Below are 18,020 nucleotides of genomic sequence, written 5' to 3'. Positions count from 1 at the left end.
ACAATCTCTGCACACACTATTTTTACATATATAATCTCTGCACACACGATTTCTGCACACACACGATCTCTGCACACACGATCTCTACATATATAATCTCTGCACACACGATCTCTGCACACACGATTTCTACACATATAATCTCTCCACACACGATATCTGCACACACGATAACTGCACACACGATCTCTGCACACACAATTTCTACATATAAGATCTCTGCACATACGATCCCTGCACTCACGATTACGACGTGTATATAATCTCTGCACACACGATTTCTACATATATAATCTCTGCACACACGATCTCTGCACACACGATCTCTGCACACACAATTTCTACATATATAATCTCTGCACACACGATTTCTACATATATAATCTCTGCACACACGATCTCTGCACATACAATTTCTACATATATAATCTCTGCACATATGATCTCTGCACACACGATTTCTACATATATAATCTCTGCACACACGATCTCTGCACACACGATCTCTGCACACACGATCTCTGCACACACAATTTCTACATATATTATAATCTCTGCACACACAATTTCTACATATATAATCTCTGCACACACGATTTCTGCACACACGATCTCTGCACACACGATCTCTACATATATAATCTCTGCACACACGATCTCTGCACACACGATTTCTACACATATGATCTCTCCACACACGATCTTTCCACACACGATATCTGCACACACGATATCTGCACACACGATCTCTACACACACGAACTCTGCAGACACAATTTCTACATATATAATCTCTGCACACACGATCTCTGTACACACGATCTCTGCACACACGATCTCTGCACACACAATTTCTACATATATAATCTCTGCACACACGATTTCTACATACACAATCTCTGCACACACAATCTCTGCACACACAATCTCTGCATACACGATTTCTTCATATATAATCTCTGCACACACGATCTCTGCACACACGATTTCTACATATATAATCTCTGCACACACGATTTCTACATACACAATCTCTGCACACACAATTTCTACATATATAATCTCTGCACACACGATCTCTTTACACACGATTTCTACATATATAATCTCTGCACACACGATTTCTACATATATAATCTCTGCACACACGATTTCTACATATATAATCTCTGCACACACGATCTCTGCACACACAATTTCTACATATATAATCTCTGCACACACAATTTCTACATATATAATCTCTGCACACACGATCTCTGCACACACGATTTCTACATACACAATCTCTGCACACACAATCTCTGCACACACGATTTCTACATATATAATCTCTGCACACACGATTTCTACATATATAATCTCTGCACACACGATCTCTGCACACACGATTTCTACATATATAATCTCTGCACACACGATCTCTGCACACACGATTTCTACATATATAATCTCTGCACACACGATTTCTACATATATAATCACTGCACACACGATTTCTACATATATAATCTCTGAACACACAATCTCTGCACACACGATTTCTACATATATAATCTCTGCACACACGATTTTTACATATATAATCTCTGCACACACAATCTCTGCACACACGATTTCTACATATATAATCTCTGCACACACGATTTCTACATATATAATCACTGCACGCACGATTTCTACGTATATAATCTCTGAACACACAATCTCTGCACACACGATTTCTACATATATAATCTCTGCACACACGATTTCTACATATATAATCTCTGCACACACAATCTCTGCACACACTATTTTTACATATATAATCTCTGCACACACGATTTCTGCACACACACGATCTCTGCACACACGATCTCTACATATATAATCTCTGCACACACGATCTCTGCACACACGATTTCTACACATATAATCTCTCCACACACGATATCTGCACACACGATAACTGCACACACGATCTCTGCACACACAATTTCTACATATAAGATCTCTGCACATACGATCCCTGCACTCACGATTACGACGTGTATATAATCTCTGCACACACGATTTCTACATATATAATCTCTGCACACACGATCTCTGCACACACGATCTCTGCACACACAATTTCTACATATATAATCTCTGCACACACGATTTCTACATATATAATCTCTGCACACACGATCTCTGCACATACAATTTCTACATATATAATCTCTGCACATATGATCTCTGCACACACGATTTCTACATATATAATCTCTGCACACACGATCTCTGCACACACGATCTCTGCACACACAATTTCTACATATATTATAATCTCTGCACACACAATTTCTACATATATAATCTCTGCACACACGATTTCTGCACACACGATCTCTGCACACACGATCTCTACATATATAATCTCTGCACACACGATCTCTGCACACACGATTTCTACACATATGATCTCTCCACACACGATCTTTCCACACACGATATCTGCACACACGATATCTGCACACACGATCTCTACACACACGAACTCTGCACACACAATTTCTACATATATAATCTCTGCACACACGATCTCTGTACACACGATCTCTGCACACACGATCTCTGCACACACAATTTCTACATATATAATCTCTGCACACACGATTTCTACATACACAATCTCTGCACACACAATCTCTGTACACACAATTTCTACATATATAATCTCTGCACACACGATTTCTACATATATAATCTCTGCACACACGATTTCTACATATATAATCTCTTCACACACGATTTCTACACATATAATCTCTCCACACACGATCTCACCACACACGATGTCTGCACACACAATTTCTGCATATATAATCTCTGCACACACGATCTCTGCACACACGATTTCTACATATATAATCTCTTCACATATGATTTCTGCACACACGATTTCTACATATATAATCTCTGCACACACAACCTCTGCACACACGATTTCTACATATATAATCTCTGCACACACGATCTCTGCACATACAATTTCTACATATATAATCTCTGCACATATGATCTCTGCACACACGATTTCTACATATATAATCTCTGCACACACGATCTCTGCACACACGATCTCTGCACACACGATCTCTGCACACACAATTTCTACATATATTATAATCTCTGCACACACAATTTCTACATATATAATCTCTGCACACACGATTTCTGCACACACGATCTCTGCACACACGATCTCTACATATATAATCTCTGCACACACTATCTCTGCACACACGATTTCTACACATATGATCTCTCCACACACGATCTCTCCACACACGATATCTGCACACACGATATCTGCACACACGATCTCTGCACACACGATCTCTACACACACGAACTCTGCACACACAATTTCTACATATATAATCTCTGCACACACGATCTCTGTACACACGATCTCTGCACACACGATCTCTGCACACACGATCTCTGCACACACAATTTCTACATATATTATAATCTCTGCACACACAATTTCTACATATATAATCTCTGCACACACGATTTCTACATACACAATCTCTGCACACACAATCTCTGCACACACGATTTCTACATGTATAATCTCTGCACACACGATTTCTACATGTATAATCTCTGCACACACAATTTCTACATATATAATCTCTGAACACACAATCTCTGTACACACAATTTCTACATATATAATCTCTGCACACACGATTTCTACATATATAATCTCTGCACACACGATTTCTACATATATAATCTCTTCACACACGATTTCTACACATATAATCTCTCCACACACGATCTCACCACACACGATGTCTGCACACACAATTTCTGCATATATAATCTCTGCACACACGATCTCTGCACACACGATTTCTACATATATAATCTCTTCACATATGATTTCTGCACACACGATTTCTACATATATAATCTCTGCACACACGATCTCTGCACACACAATCTCTGCACACACAATTTCTACATATATAATCTCTGCACACACAATCTTTGCACACACGATTTCTACATATATAATCTCTGCACACACGATCTTTGCACACACGATTTCTACATATATAATCTCTGCACACACAATCTCTGCACACATAATCTCTGCACACATGATCTCTACACATGAATCTGCATATACAATCTCAGCAAACATGATCTCTGCTCACACAATCTCTGCATATACAATCTCTGAATATACGACATCTGCATACACGATTTCTGCACACACTATCTCTGCGCACACTAACCTGCATATACAATCTCTGCATGTATAATCTCTGCACACATAATCTCTGTATATACAATCTCTGCATATATAATCTCTGCATATACAATCTTTGCACACATAATCTCTGGATATACAATCTCTGCATATATAATCTCTGGATATACAATCTCTGCTTATATAATCTCTGGAAATACAATCTCTGCACACATAATCTCTGCATATACAACCTCTGCACACAAGATCTCTGCACACACAGACATTGCACACACGATCTCTGCTCATATGGACTCACAGGAAAAACATGGCACTTACGCTGACTGTCCAAGCCATATCTCTATCCCCAGTGATCCTGACCGAGGATATAACACCCTCTGCTGTATTATTGAGGTGGATGAGAACTGGACGTTACAGTTTCATCTATGTGTATATTACAGGACATTGTATATTGTGCACTATACATTACACAGAAGTTTTCAGATAACTGCAGATCCAATTTTATTCTGTTCTTAATGAAATCGAGATTTAATGAAAACACTGTTTTAATACAGATTGTACCAATACATACTTCATGAAGAAAGAAAATATCTAATATGTAAAACCTGACATTAAAGGAACAATAATCTCTCCCAGTATTTATACTGCAATATTAAATTACAATTGGACTTCAATAAAAATGAAGTAAATAAATCCCATCAGGATTTCTGCTGATCACAGATTGATTAAAGAAAAATGTAATTACCCTGTTAATATTTACAGTAAAAAAAGTATTGCTTCCTACAAAGAGTCTTCTAGTGTGTAATATTATGCCAGTAAGTGAGTGTGTGTAGCTCAATATAGATTCCCTCTTATGAACATTAGCTTTCTTTTCTCTAACTCTAAAGCTACCATATATAGAGAAACCCAAGTAAGAGGAGAAGCTAGCTACTTCCTCCCTCACTGCCACCATTATCATCCACAGAGTGATGGCTCAGGTCTGTTTGATGGTCAGATTAACATTTGGTACATAAATCATATAACTTCTTGTACAGTGAGAGAGATGGGACTCTGTGATTGACTGCTAGGGAGAGCTGAGAGAGGAATAAAAACCTCTGGGTGTCCAGGTACATTAAGCCCTCTTCAACGGCCTGGTCGTCTCTCTCGGCTCTGGCTCTGCTCCCTCGGCTCGGATCCTTAGCTCTGGTTACTCAATTCTTCACTCAGATCCGGTCTCTCGATTCTTCACTCAGGTCTGGTCAATCGACTTTTCACTCGGGTGTGGTCACTCGACTTTTCACTCGGGGCTGGACACTCGACTCTTCACCTAGGGTTGGCCACTCAAAATGGCTACCACAAGCCAAACTCATTGCACCACATGTCCATCCTGCTACAGGTTCAGGCTCCGACTCCTCTTCTTCCCTGTCCTCCTGGGCCTTTTAGAATGATTAACTGCACCACAGCTGTCATCTGACCTGGTGTCTCCTCCAATCTCTTTCCCTCAGGAATCAGGCACTTCGTTATGCAGTTCCTGATGATGACATCCTTTCCGCTTTCTCTTGTCCTACAACCTTTGGCCAGTAGATGGGGGTGCTGACTTTCGGACATCGTGTTGTACATCGACTGTAGAAATCTTCCATTTGTCCATCTTCTTACATTAGTTCTTCAAGAGTCTTTAGAATCCATTTCTTGGCAATGCTGTTAATTATAGTATTATTGGAATTGCTGTGATCCATATTAGTAGGAGCCTTTGTCTGACACTTCCTGTTGGGCTTTCTCATGTTCTCATTGTATGTTCTCCCATCACTTTATATTTCGGACAGCTTCTACTTTACACAGCTGTCTTCTGATCCATTCTTTCTCTCACCCTATCCTTGGGATATGTCATGAATATCAGTTTTGTGGTGTCCAGCACCCACACTGATCAGTTGTTACCAGCTCCAGTAAAAGGTAGATGTAAACAGTGTATGAAGCAAAACACCACTGTATCATCACAACAGTTCACAATACTCACCTGGTCAATTAGCAACAACTCCAGTGATCGCCATTCTTTTCTCTCTGCAGTGATAGTGTGTCATTAATTCACTTGATCTTTCATTCAGTCACTGGCAATGATTGGTTGAACCTCACGTGAATATATGAGACATCGTAACTGCAAGAAAGTAAACAAAGACCGCCAGGGAAGGGACCTCTGGAGCTTTAGTGCTGCAGCAGCAGCAGAAATTGAGCATGTCAGCAATGATCATTTTACTATTTTATCATATTTTCTGCTGTTGCAATTTTTTTTTCAAACAGAAAATAAAACAAAAATATAGAAACTGCTAACTAAACTTTGGGTTTATTGGCCTTAAATGCAAAATGTGATGTGCAGATCATAAAATATGGATTATTTTTTGGGGGAAATACCCTATTGCTTTGGTCCAGTTCATCGTGTGTCTTGGACTCTAAAAACCTAAAGAAATTATGAAGGACAGAGAACATGGAGAATAGACTCAGCCACAAATCTCTACTTCACATTTGCTATGAATCCATTCTCGGTTATACAGATATAATATCCCTGAAAAAGCTCATGTGAAAATTATTCAGGATTCATCCTAAGGGATATGTGGAGCTCTAATGCCATGTAATCACCACCGGTTTTACATCTGTATCCTAGGCAGAAATAAAGCCATAAAGCCCAAACTTGGAATGAAAAATAATTATCCAAAATGCCAAACCTCCTGTGGTCCAATTAGATGGTTTAATTGATGGCCTGGGCTTTTGAGAAAAAAAAGAACATCAGAATATCTGTATAAAATTATAACCTAGCACTTATATTGCCTTGAATCTGAACAGAAGGATGTAACTTGAGCCAGTCGTTAGTTTTTTACAGTGAATTTTTGGCGTATTTGCACCAGTTTTGGCCAGCTTCGCCAAAATTGGGGGAGCCTGTGGCAGGACTGTGATACAATGGGGGAATGTACAAAATAAGGGGTCGCTCACTGTATTTTTTGGTATGGGTGCTCAGAGGTAATATAAAGTCTAATAATATAAGAAAAAACCTCGGCACACCATGGAAAAGAGAGAATATGGACAATGCAAATAATGCAAAAAGAAAGAAACTGTTTATTAAGCCATCCTTTTCATCATGATAGTTCCAAAAAAAAAAAATTATTTGTACATAAACATATACCATCCTTATCTTGTTTATGGTCCGATAAAATTGCACTTAAACATTCACCGACGTTTCGACCTGAGTAGGTCTTTATCAAGGCAATTGGATATTAGATCAATGTAGCTTTGTATAAGGTTATTCTATAATAGAAGAAAATATTGATTAACTAATCATATGTGAAGGAGAGAGGTAAACGATTGTAAACATATAGGAGTAAAAAGTGGTTTAGGGAAAAAGGAGAGAGGAAGAAGAAAAAGGAAAGGGGAATGGGGAGAAAAAGGGAAGGGGGAAAAAAGAGAAAGAAAAAAAATGAGTAGACAGATATCAATATATGAAAAAAGAGAAATGACAAATGCTATTTAATTCGCAATTGGGGCCCTTTTGTATACAAAAGTATATAGAGAAAGGGAGAATAGATATAATGAGGTCACAATTTATCATACAAGCATGAAACCATAAAATTTATAGACTTACTGGTATATGCTGTTGAAAGGATGTGAACTAATGGGGAAAGCCCTGATAGTACTAGGAAAAACCTGATGAAGGGAAAAAGGGAATTCTTTGAAAGGAATATCAGACCATAAGCCAGTCAATGGATACATGTCTAAAACTCACAAGCCGAACTATAGTGTTATAAAAACGTACCTGTAGGGGAAGAGAGTGCTGGCAAGGGGATACGTCCCAAAGCAGGAGCGGTAAGTGAAGTGATCATGAGGGTGTGCTATATATGCACGCAAATAGTTAAATCCTGTGTCCGCATCCAGTAGCGTGTCCGTGACCCACGTGCAAGTTCGGTAAATCCGGTGGAGTGCGTCGCTAAGAGCCCGAGTGACATCATGGTACTTCCGGGAGAGCGCTTCCTGTCTGTGGAACGCACGGTGAACCGCATAGGGATTTCTAGCGTATGCTCACAATGTAATGGCAAGTGTAATAGAAAATAGGACGCACAGTATGGTGCAAAAAGAATCCTGGCACCTAATAATGGAAACGGAGATTGGACTCCAACAAAGTGATGAATGACCACTAGATAAAGGTCAATCTGGACAAATGGGAAGAGGGGAAGAAAGAAAAAAGAAAAAGGGGGAAAAAAGGGAAACAGGGGAAAAGAAAAGGGAAGGGAGGGAGAGGGGAAAAAAAGGGAGGAAGGGAGAAAACTCTTGCTAAATATGCGTCTGTAGAAAAGAAAAAAAGAAAGAGAAGAAAAAAAAGGGAAAAATATAAATTACAAATTACATAACAACTGAAACTCATTATATATGCAGGTACAGAATCATATAAAGAATGTAAATAACAGTGAAGTATAATAAAAGTCAATCATATCTACAAATACAGAGTCATAATATTTATGGATATATTCAGTAATAATGGGTCTCGTACTCCCTATTCAAACCACCAGGGGATAAAGTTTGTAAAGTGTGTATCCAATAGGATTCTCGTTCTTTTAGTTTAGCAACACGATTGCCTCCTCTTCTATTGATAGGGATGTGATCAATCACTTGAAACCTAAGTTGCGAAATTGTGTGCGACATTGATATAAAATGGGCTGGAATAGGTAACATCATGCGGGAGCACCTGATAGTAGACTTGTGTTGAGAAATACGGTCTCGGATATGTTGGGTGGTCTCACCAACATATCCGAGACCGCAGGGACACTTAATCAAGTAAACCACGTAGCTGGAATCACATGAAAAGTATCCCTGTATAGGGTATCTTTTCCCTGAACGGGGATGTGTAAAAGAATCACCTTTGGTGATATTTGAACATTGGGGGCATGATAAACAGGGAAAAGTGCCTCGGCGTGGAGTGGCCAGAGACCGTTGAATTGGTCCTGTCTGCTTAGATCCGATGTCAGCACGAACGAGAAAATCTCGTATATTGCGAGTTCTTTTATAACAACAAAGGGGAGTGGAGCTAAATTCAGAAATTGTAGGATAGGATTCTTTCAATAAGGGCCAATGTTGTTCAATACATTTGTAGATAACTCTACTAAATGGATGGTATGTGTTGACAAATGTAATACGAGAATTTTTAATTTTTTTAGTATGGTATCCTGTCTGTCGTAGGGTTTCAGCAGGGTAGCCTCTTTGTCGAAATTTAGAATCCATCTCTGAATGTCTTATGTGTTTCACCGTGTCATTGGATACAATACGATCAACTCTGCAATGTTGTGACTTAGGTAATGATTTCTTCACATGTCGTGGATGACAACTAGAATACAGCAAAAGGCTGTTTCTGTCAGTAGGTTTAGTGTATAAGTCACTCTCAAGTGCTCCCGTATGGAGCAGCGTAATAGTTGTGTCCAAAAAGTGAATAGAATGTGGATCACTGTGTCGGGTAAAGGTCAAACCTGGGACTCTCGTGTTAAGATAATCGAAAAAAAGAGTAAACTCTATATTGGTGCCAGTCCAGATCAAAAAAATATCGTCTATAAACCGTTTCCAGTAATAGACATTAGTTTGATAGAGATGGTGATTATATACGTAGTTGTTTTCAAAATCAGCCATATAGATGTTAGCGTAAGGGGGTGCCACATTGGACCCCATTGCAGTACCCCTAATTTGTAGAAAAAATTGATCACCGAACAGAAAAATTTTTTTTTTCAGAATGATATCTAGTAGATCTACACAGAAATCAGTTTGTTGTGTTGTGAATTCTGTCTGGGTATTGAGGAAGTTAGTAATGGCTTGGATTCCTCTATCATGATCAATGCTGGTATAGAGACTGTTGACATCAATAGTAACAAGTATACTATTGGTAGGGATTGGGCCCAGTGCCTTGATAGTAGATAAAAAATGAGTTGTGTCCTTCAAATAAGAGGCAATACGTGGCATATATGGGGTGAGGATCTTCTCCAAAGTTATGGCGAGTGGAGATAGGAGAGAGTCGGTCGAGGCAACAATTGGTCTCCCTGGTGGTGTCTGTAAGTTCTTGTGTATCTTTGGTAATGTATAGAAAACGGGGATAACGGGGTGATTATTGACCAAAAATTCCGCCAGTTTAGTGTCAATGGACCCAACTTGTACATGTTTCTTGATTAAATTGGCAATAAGACCAGATATTTCGGAGGTAGGATTAGAAGATAGAGGTAGGTATGTATCTCTATCCAATAGTTGTGTTTGTATCTCTGCAATGTAGTAAGTACGGTCCATTACTACCAATGCGCCCCCTTTATCAGCAGGTTTTATGATTAAGTCTTTTCTATGTTTTAATGAGGAAAGAGCACTTGTTTCCTCTATAGTGAGGTTATTTTTATTATGAAACTCACCACGTTTGACTGCATCTAAGAACCTATTAATATCCCTCTGTACTAGGTCTATGTATGTTTCCACGTGATAGTAAGACCTGGGAGGCTGGAAACGACTGGAAATATTCAGTTTTAGGTCTTTGAGATGAAACATATTAGTTTTATCACTATGTCTTTTTCATCAGACAAATATTGTACTGATCATCTTGTCGACCAACATAGTGATAAAACTAATATGTTTCATCTCAAAGACCTAAAACTGAATATTTCCAGTCGTTTCCAGCCTCCCAGGTCTTACTATCACGTGGAAACATACATAGACCTAGTACAGAGGGATATTAATAGGTTCTTAGATGCAGTCAAACGTGGTGAGTTTCATAATAAAAATAACCTCACTATAGAGGAAACAAGTGCTCTTTCCTCATTAAAACATAGAAAAGACTTAATCATAAAACCTGCTGATAAAGGGGGCGCATTGGTAGTAATGGACCGTAATTACTACATTGCAGAGATACAAACACAACTATTGGATAGAGATACATACCTACCTCTATCTTCTAATCCTACCTCCGAAATATCTGGTCTTATTGCCAATTTAATCAAGAAACATGTACAAGTTGGGTCCATTGACACTAAACTGGCGGAATTTTTGGTCAATAATCACCCCGTTATCCCCGTTTTCTATACATTACCAAAGATACACAAGAACTTACAGACACCACCAGGGAGACCAATTGTTGCCTCGACCGACTCTCTCCTATCTTCACTCGCCATAACTTTGGAGAAGATCCTCACCCCATATATGCCACGTATTGCCTCTTATTTGAAGGACACAACTCATTTTTTATCTACTATCAAGGCACTGGGCCCAATCCCTACCAATAGTATACTTGTTACTATTGATGTCAACAGTCTCTATACCAGCATTGATCATGATAGAGGAATCCAAGCCATTACTAACTTCCTCAATACCCAGACAGAATTCACAACACAACAAACTGATTTCTGTGTAGATCTACTAGATATCATTCTGAAAAAAAATTTTTTTCTGTTCGGTGATCAATTTTTTCTACAAATTAGGGGTACTGCAATGGGGTCCAATGTGGCACCCCCTTACGCTAACATCTATATGGCTGATTTTGAAAACAACTACGTATATAATCACCATCTCTATCAAACTAATGTCTATTACTGGAAACGGTTTATAGACGATATTTTTTTGATCTGGACTGGCACCAATATAGAGTTTACTCTTTTTTTCGATTATCTTAACACGAGAGTCCCAGGTTTGACCTTTACCCGACACAGTGATCCACATTTTATTCACTTTTTGGACACAACTATTACGCTGCTCCATACGGGAGCACTTGAGAGTGACTTATACACTAAACCTACTGACAGAAACAGCCTTTTGCTGTATTCTAGTTGTCATCCACGACATGTGAAGAAATCATTACCTAAGTCACAACATTGCAGAGTTGATCGTATTGTATCCAATGACACGGTGAAACACATAAGACATTCAGAGATGGATTCTAAATTTCGACAAAGAGGCTACCCTGCTGAAACCCTACGACAGACAAGATACCATACTAAAAAAATTAAAAATTCTCGTATTACATTTGTCAACACATACCATCCATTTAGTAGAGTTATCTACAAATGTATTGAACAACATTGGCCCTTATTGAAAGAATCCTATCCTACAATTTCTGAATTTAGCTCCACTCCCCTTTGTTGTTATAAAAGAACTCGCAATATACGAGATTTTCTCGTTCGTGCTGACATCGGATCTAAGCAGACAGGACCAATTCAACGGTCTCTGGCCACTCCACGCCGAGGCACTTTTCCCTGTTTATCATGCCCCCAATGTTCAAATATCACCAAAGGTGATTCTTTTACACATCCCCGTTCAGGGAAAAGATACCCTATACAGGGATACTTTTCATGTGATTCCAGCTACGTGGTTTACTTGATTAAGTGTCCCTGCGGTCTCGGATATGTTGGTGAGACCACCCAACATATCCGAGACCGTATTTCTCAACACAAGTCTACTATCAGGTGCTCCCGCATGATGTTACCTATTCCAGCCCATTTTATATCAATGTCGCACACAATTTCGCAACTTAGGTTTCAAGTGATTGATCACATCCCTATCAATAGAAGAGGAGGCAATCGTGTTGCTAAACTAAAAGAACGAGAATCCTATTGGATACACACTTTACAAACTTTATCCCCTGGTGGTTTGAATAGGGAGTACGAGACCCATTATTACTGAATATATCCATAAATATTATGACTCTGTATTTGTAGATATGTTTGACTTTTATTATACTTCACTGTTATTTACATTCTTTATATGATTCTGTACCTGCATATATAATGAGTTTCAGTTGTTATGTAATTTGTAATTTATATTTTTCCCTTTTTTTTCTTCTCTTTCTTTTTTTCTTTTCTACAGACGCATATTTAGCAAGAGTTTTCTCCCTTCCTCCCTTTTTTTCCCCTCTCCCTCCCTTCCCTTTTCTTTTCCCCTGTTTCCCTTTTTTCCCCCTTTTTCTTTTTTCTTTCTTCCCCTCTTCCCATTTGTCCAGATTGACCTTTATCTAGTGGTCATTCATCACTTTGTTGGAGTCCAATCTCCGTTTCCATTATTAGGTGCCAGGATTCTTTTTGCACCATACTGTGCGTCCTATTTTCTATTACACTTGCCATTACATTGTGAGCATACGCTAGAAATCCCTATGCGGTTCACCGTGCGTTCCACAGACAGGAAGCGCTCTCCCGGAAGTACCATGACGTCACTCGGGCTCTTAGCGACGCACTCCACCGGATTTACCGAACTTGCACGTGGGTCACGGACACGCTACTGGATGCGGACACAGGATTTAACTATTTGCGTGCATATATAGCACACCCTCATGATCACTTCACTTACCGCTCCTGCTTTGGGACGTATCCCCTTGCCAGCACTCTCTTCCCCTACAGGTACGTTTTTATAACACTATAGTTCGGCTTGTGAGTTTTAGACATGTATCCATTGACTGGCTTATGGTCTGATATTCCTTTCAAAGAATTCCCTTTTTCCCTTCATCAGGTTTTTCCTAGTACTATCAGGGCTTTCCCCATTAGTTCACATCCTTTCAACAGCATATACCAGTAAGTCTATAAATTTTATGGTTTCATGCTTGTATGATAAATTGTGACCTCATTATATCTATTCTCCCTTTCTCTATATACTTTTGTATACAAAAGGGCCCCAATTGCGAATTAAATAGCATTTGTCATTTCTCTTTTTTCATATATTGATATCTGTCTACTCATTTTTTTTCTTTCTCTTTTTTCCCCCTTCCCTTTTTCTCCCCATTCCCCTTTCCTTTTTCTTCTTCCTCTCTCCTTTTTCCCTAAACCACTTTTTACTCCTATATGTTTACAATCGTTTACCTCTCTCCTTCACATATGATTAGTTAATCAATATTTTCTTCTATTATAGAATAACCTTATACAAAGCTACATTGATCTAATATCCAATTGCCTTGATAAAGACCTACTCAGGTCGAAACGTCGGTGAATGTTTAAGTGCAATTTTATCGGACCATAAACAAGATAAGGATGGTATATGTTTATGTACAAATAATTTTTTTTTTTTTTTGGAACTATCATGATGAAAAGGATGGCTTAATAAACAGTTTCTTTCTTTTTGCATTATTTGCATTGTCCATATTCTCTCTTTTCCATACAATGGGGGAATGACGCCACAGATCCTCTAATTACTGACAAGCTGTGGTGAGAATTCCACCTGATATCATACTCCAGTCCCTGACTGGAGAAAGATCTTTGGCAAGGTGCACACTACTTGTCAGACGCTCCTCATTTATAAAGAGGCTTGTACCTCTTAAAGGGAATCTGTCAGCAGATTTTTGCTATGTATTCTGAGGACAGCATAAGGTAAGGGGTGAAACACAAATTTCAAGGATGTGTCAAATGTCAGGCTGTGTGCTGTTGTTTACTTACAATGAAGGTTTTATCACCTAGTGATTATCATTGCCCTGATTACAGCATCCACAGCAGCGCGAGCATGCTAGTCTGACTCCACCCCCTTCTGTGATAAGCAGCTCACGTTCCGTAAACAATGTACATCCAGAGCCTGGTGTGGGCGGGGTTAGCTTTCTCAGCTCTGGTGAATTGCTAAATCTGAAACTCTGATTGTGCCAAAACGGCTGCACTCAGTAAACTAAGTGATATATCATTGGATTCAGGGTCTCGTTTCCTACATTATGCTGCTGTCAGATGAAGTAGCAAAAACCTGCTGACAGATTCCCTTTAATGTATCAGGAGCATCTGACTCCAGCCTGCACCCCCCTCAAGACTGATGTGAACATTGCTAGTCTTAATGAGTCAGGGCCAAAATGTGTAACTGGCTTTAAGTTAAGTTCCCACAATGATTATTTGGGGTGTTTTTGATGTGGATAAAAATCCGTAAATAAAATCCACAGATAAAAAATGCATATGCGTTTTCGTTCATTTCCGTAGCGGACCAAAATGTACCAAAAACCCATGTAATCGGGACATGACTTTATCAATAAACTCTTATTAAAGTCAAGTAAGAGGAAGTTTCCAAAGTAAAGGCAGTTTTATTTAGAACATGACAGATCAAAAGAAGACAAAAACTGCAGCTGAAAAAAAATGTGATAAAAACGCATGTAAAAAATGAACTCAAAACACAATAAAAATTTCAAGTAAACAAATGTAGCTAATTGGTGCCGAAATGGTTTAGAAACTTTACAACATCGAAAACAAACCAATTATTCATCGTGGGAACTAACTCAAAAGAATGTAAGGGGAACAATGCACTGTGTGAATGAGATTTTGAAATCTCAATTATTTTGCTACTAATGTAAAATGAATTAACAAGAATGAGTGTACGTGATATAAGTAATTATATATTCAATGCATATAAAGTAGCTTTTATAAGATAACATTAAAAAGACAGGTAAAAAATGCCAAAATACACAGATACATGGAAAAAATGGCGAATGAGCCGACCAAAATAGCAAACAATAAGATGTATATCAAAGGAATCACCTCGCTTTCATAAACTGAAGATGTTGATGTCCAGATTTCACAAACTCGCTGGTAAGAATATTATTTTAATGTTGTAATCTGTTTTTTTGTTGCAGGACCCGAAGGGGCTTTGTTTGAACATTCAGTGGAGACCCCTCTAGTCAGAGCAGAGTCCTCTAAACAACTCAGGTACCGATTTTTACTGATTCTATATGAATCTATTTGTCATTTTTGGAGAGCCCATAGACATGAATGGAAAGAGCTATGTACGCCTGGTGGTCACCCCTCGGAAAGTGGTGAACGCGGAGACCCCATTCTAGAGATGGATCTAGGCTTCAGAGGTTGAGCAGGCATCTATCATACTTTTATGACCTGACATATAGAGAGGAACACATTTATTCAAATGGAAAATGAATTCTCCTCAAATTTGTCCAAAATTTGTATTTTCCAGAATACAAATTTTTTTTGCAATTCGCTCCTAACAAATTCAGTAAAATAGGGGCCAGTTGAACTGTAGCGAGACACAAAAGTAAAAAAAAGAAAAAAAATGAATACTCACCTCATCGCTCACTTATCCCGTCGACCCCGCATCCCATCATCTGTTCTTATAGAGCACTTCTTTTTGATATTAGGCCTGTCTGAAACGCGTATGCTTTTTTCTATGGTGGTGGAAGGACTTTTTCTACAGGATTTTAATATGTAATATGGTTTTAAACACTGGAATCTCGCTTTCTTCTGGATCTTGCAATTGGTATCTTTATCTCACAGGTGAGCTGACCTTCCCTTTCTATTCAGTGTTCTTATTGTTTCCCCCCGTCTTCTTCGGCCTGCTTTATTCCATGGCAGGTCTTCTAGCCGACTAGGCCTATGACGTTCCTACACACAGTGCCATCTCGGCACATGTCGTGAAGTCATACCATGGGTCCCATGTGGTGCTTAGTAGGCCTTGGGCAACGCACGTCATAATGTCATCATGACCTCACCATGTGAACCGCCACGGCACAGCATACAGATATATCAGAGAACTAATCATGCTGGAAGTCCAAATGTGGCACCCCAGGGGTCTGGTTTCCACAGTAACAGCTATGTTATGTCTGAGAGCAGGTGGGAGGTCTCTTGGTCAGGGATCCTATGCATGCCACACCTCCTGCCCAGTCCTGGGAGGGGAAGGACTTCCCCTATATAAACCTAGGGCTGAGGCAGGGTTAGTGAGTAGAGAAGAAGTAGAGACAGAGAAGAGCAGCAGATATAAGAGAAGAACATCAGGAGCTCTGTGGGAGCAGTGCTATAAGGAGTCAGGGGCTGGCAGCTGCAGAGCTCGCCCTGACTGAGAAGCTATCACCGGACCCGGAGTCCGAGGCTGTGGGGACTAATCTTTACCCAGCAGCAGAAACCGCCCGGCAGGGGATTTCAGGTCCTCTGGCCAAGAAACCCGAAGGCACGGTCACACACGTGGGACCAGCACCGCCGTCGTGGAGCGGACGCCACTAGAAGGCCCCGAGTCACCGGCCATACGGGTGAGCACCACACGGTACACTCAGGGACATGGGCTACTTATACCCGCCTCTAGCAAGGTAGCCAGAAGAGTACAGTCAGTTTGGGAGGCCTACAACTCCGCCTGGCCAGGGGAGATCCCATCTGCTCAAGGACTGACCAGGCCCCGATCGCTAGCCAGTACTCCGGGAGGGTCTATCTTTATCACCAGTAAAGACCCTGAACTACACCGCATCGTCTCTGAGTGATTCCTGCTACCCCCATCATCCACGTCGGCTGCCCTGAGGCCATACCCCTCCCGTTGGGGGTGATACTACCACGCTGCACAATCCTACCACCGGCCTCAGCGGTCTGCCCTGCAGCGGCAGCTCCTTCGCTGCATTCAACGGGTGGCGTAGTCGTCCAACATCTACCGCTAATACAACGCCACTTAGTCTGACTCCCTGGGCACGGACCGGGTCACCGCCACGAGACTACAACCCTCAACAGATCCGGCTCCGGGTAAGCTCCTGCATGCGCAACGCTGTGCGACACAGGCCCAGGGGTGCGTCAACTTTTGGCGTAGTCGGCAGGATTTCGTGCCCGCAACCACCGGGTACTGCGTGCCTGAAAAAGACTGTTCAAACTTACCAGTGGTGAAGATTCCTGCCATCCGTGGAGGTTTCCCGCCATCCGGCGCCATCTTCTACCTTCTTCCCGCCATCCGCGAAGTTTTCCCGCCATCCGGCGCCATCTTCTGCCTTCTTCCCGCCATCCGTGGAGTTTTCCCGCCGTTGGACGCCATCTTGAAGACGCCGCGCGGGAAGAAGAGGGGCGTGGACTCCGAA

At 40.3% G+C, this 18,020-nt stretch overlaps 1 protein-coding gene across 2 annotated transcripts in view; it reads left to right on the top strand.

Annotated features, from left to right (window-relative positions):
- The window catches only part of SGCG (sarcoglycan gamma), a 415,701-nt gene that overhangs the window by 358,133 nt on the left and 39,548 nt on the right, over window positions 1-18,020 (top strand). For both annotated transcript variants that reach the window (XM_073662216.1, XM_073662219.1), the window contains exon 6: window positions 15,816-15,888. In XM_073662216.1, coding sequence (XP_073518317.1) covers window positions 15,816-15,888 — 73 coding nt within the window. The remainder of the gene's footprint in view (window positions 1-15,815; window positions 15,889-18,020) is intronic.

The sequence above is a fragment of the Phyllobates terribilis genome, unplaced genomic scaffold (assembly GCF_046119375.1).
Source record: "Phyllobates terribilis strain yellow unplaced genomic scaffold, ASM4611937v1 Scaffold_2__4_contigs__length_985480577, whole genome shotgun sequence".
Taxonomy (NCBI): Eukaryota; Metazoa; Chordata; class Amphibia; order Anura; family Dendrobatidae; genus Phyllobates; species Phyllobates terribilis.
This window is presented reverse-complemented; position numbering and strand designations above follow the sequence as displayed.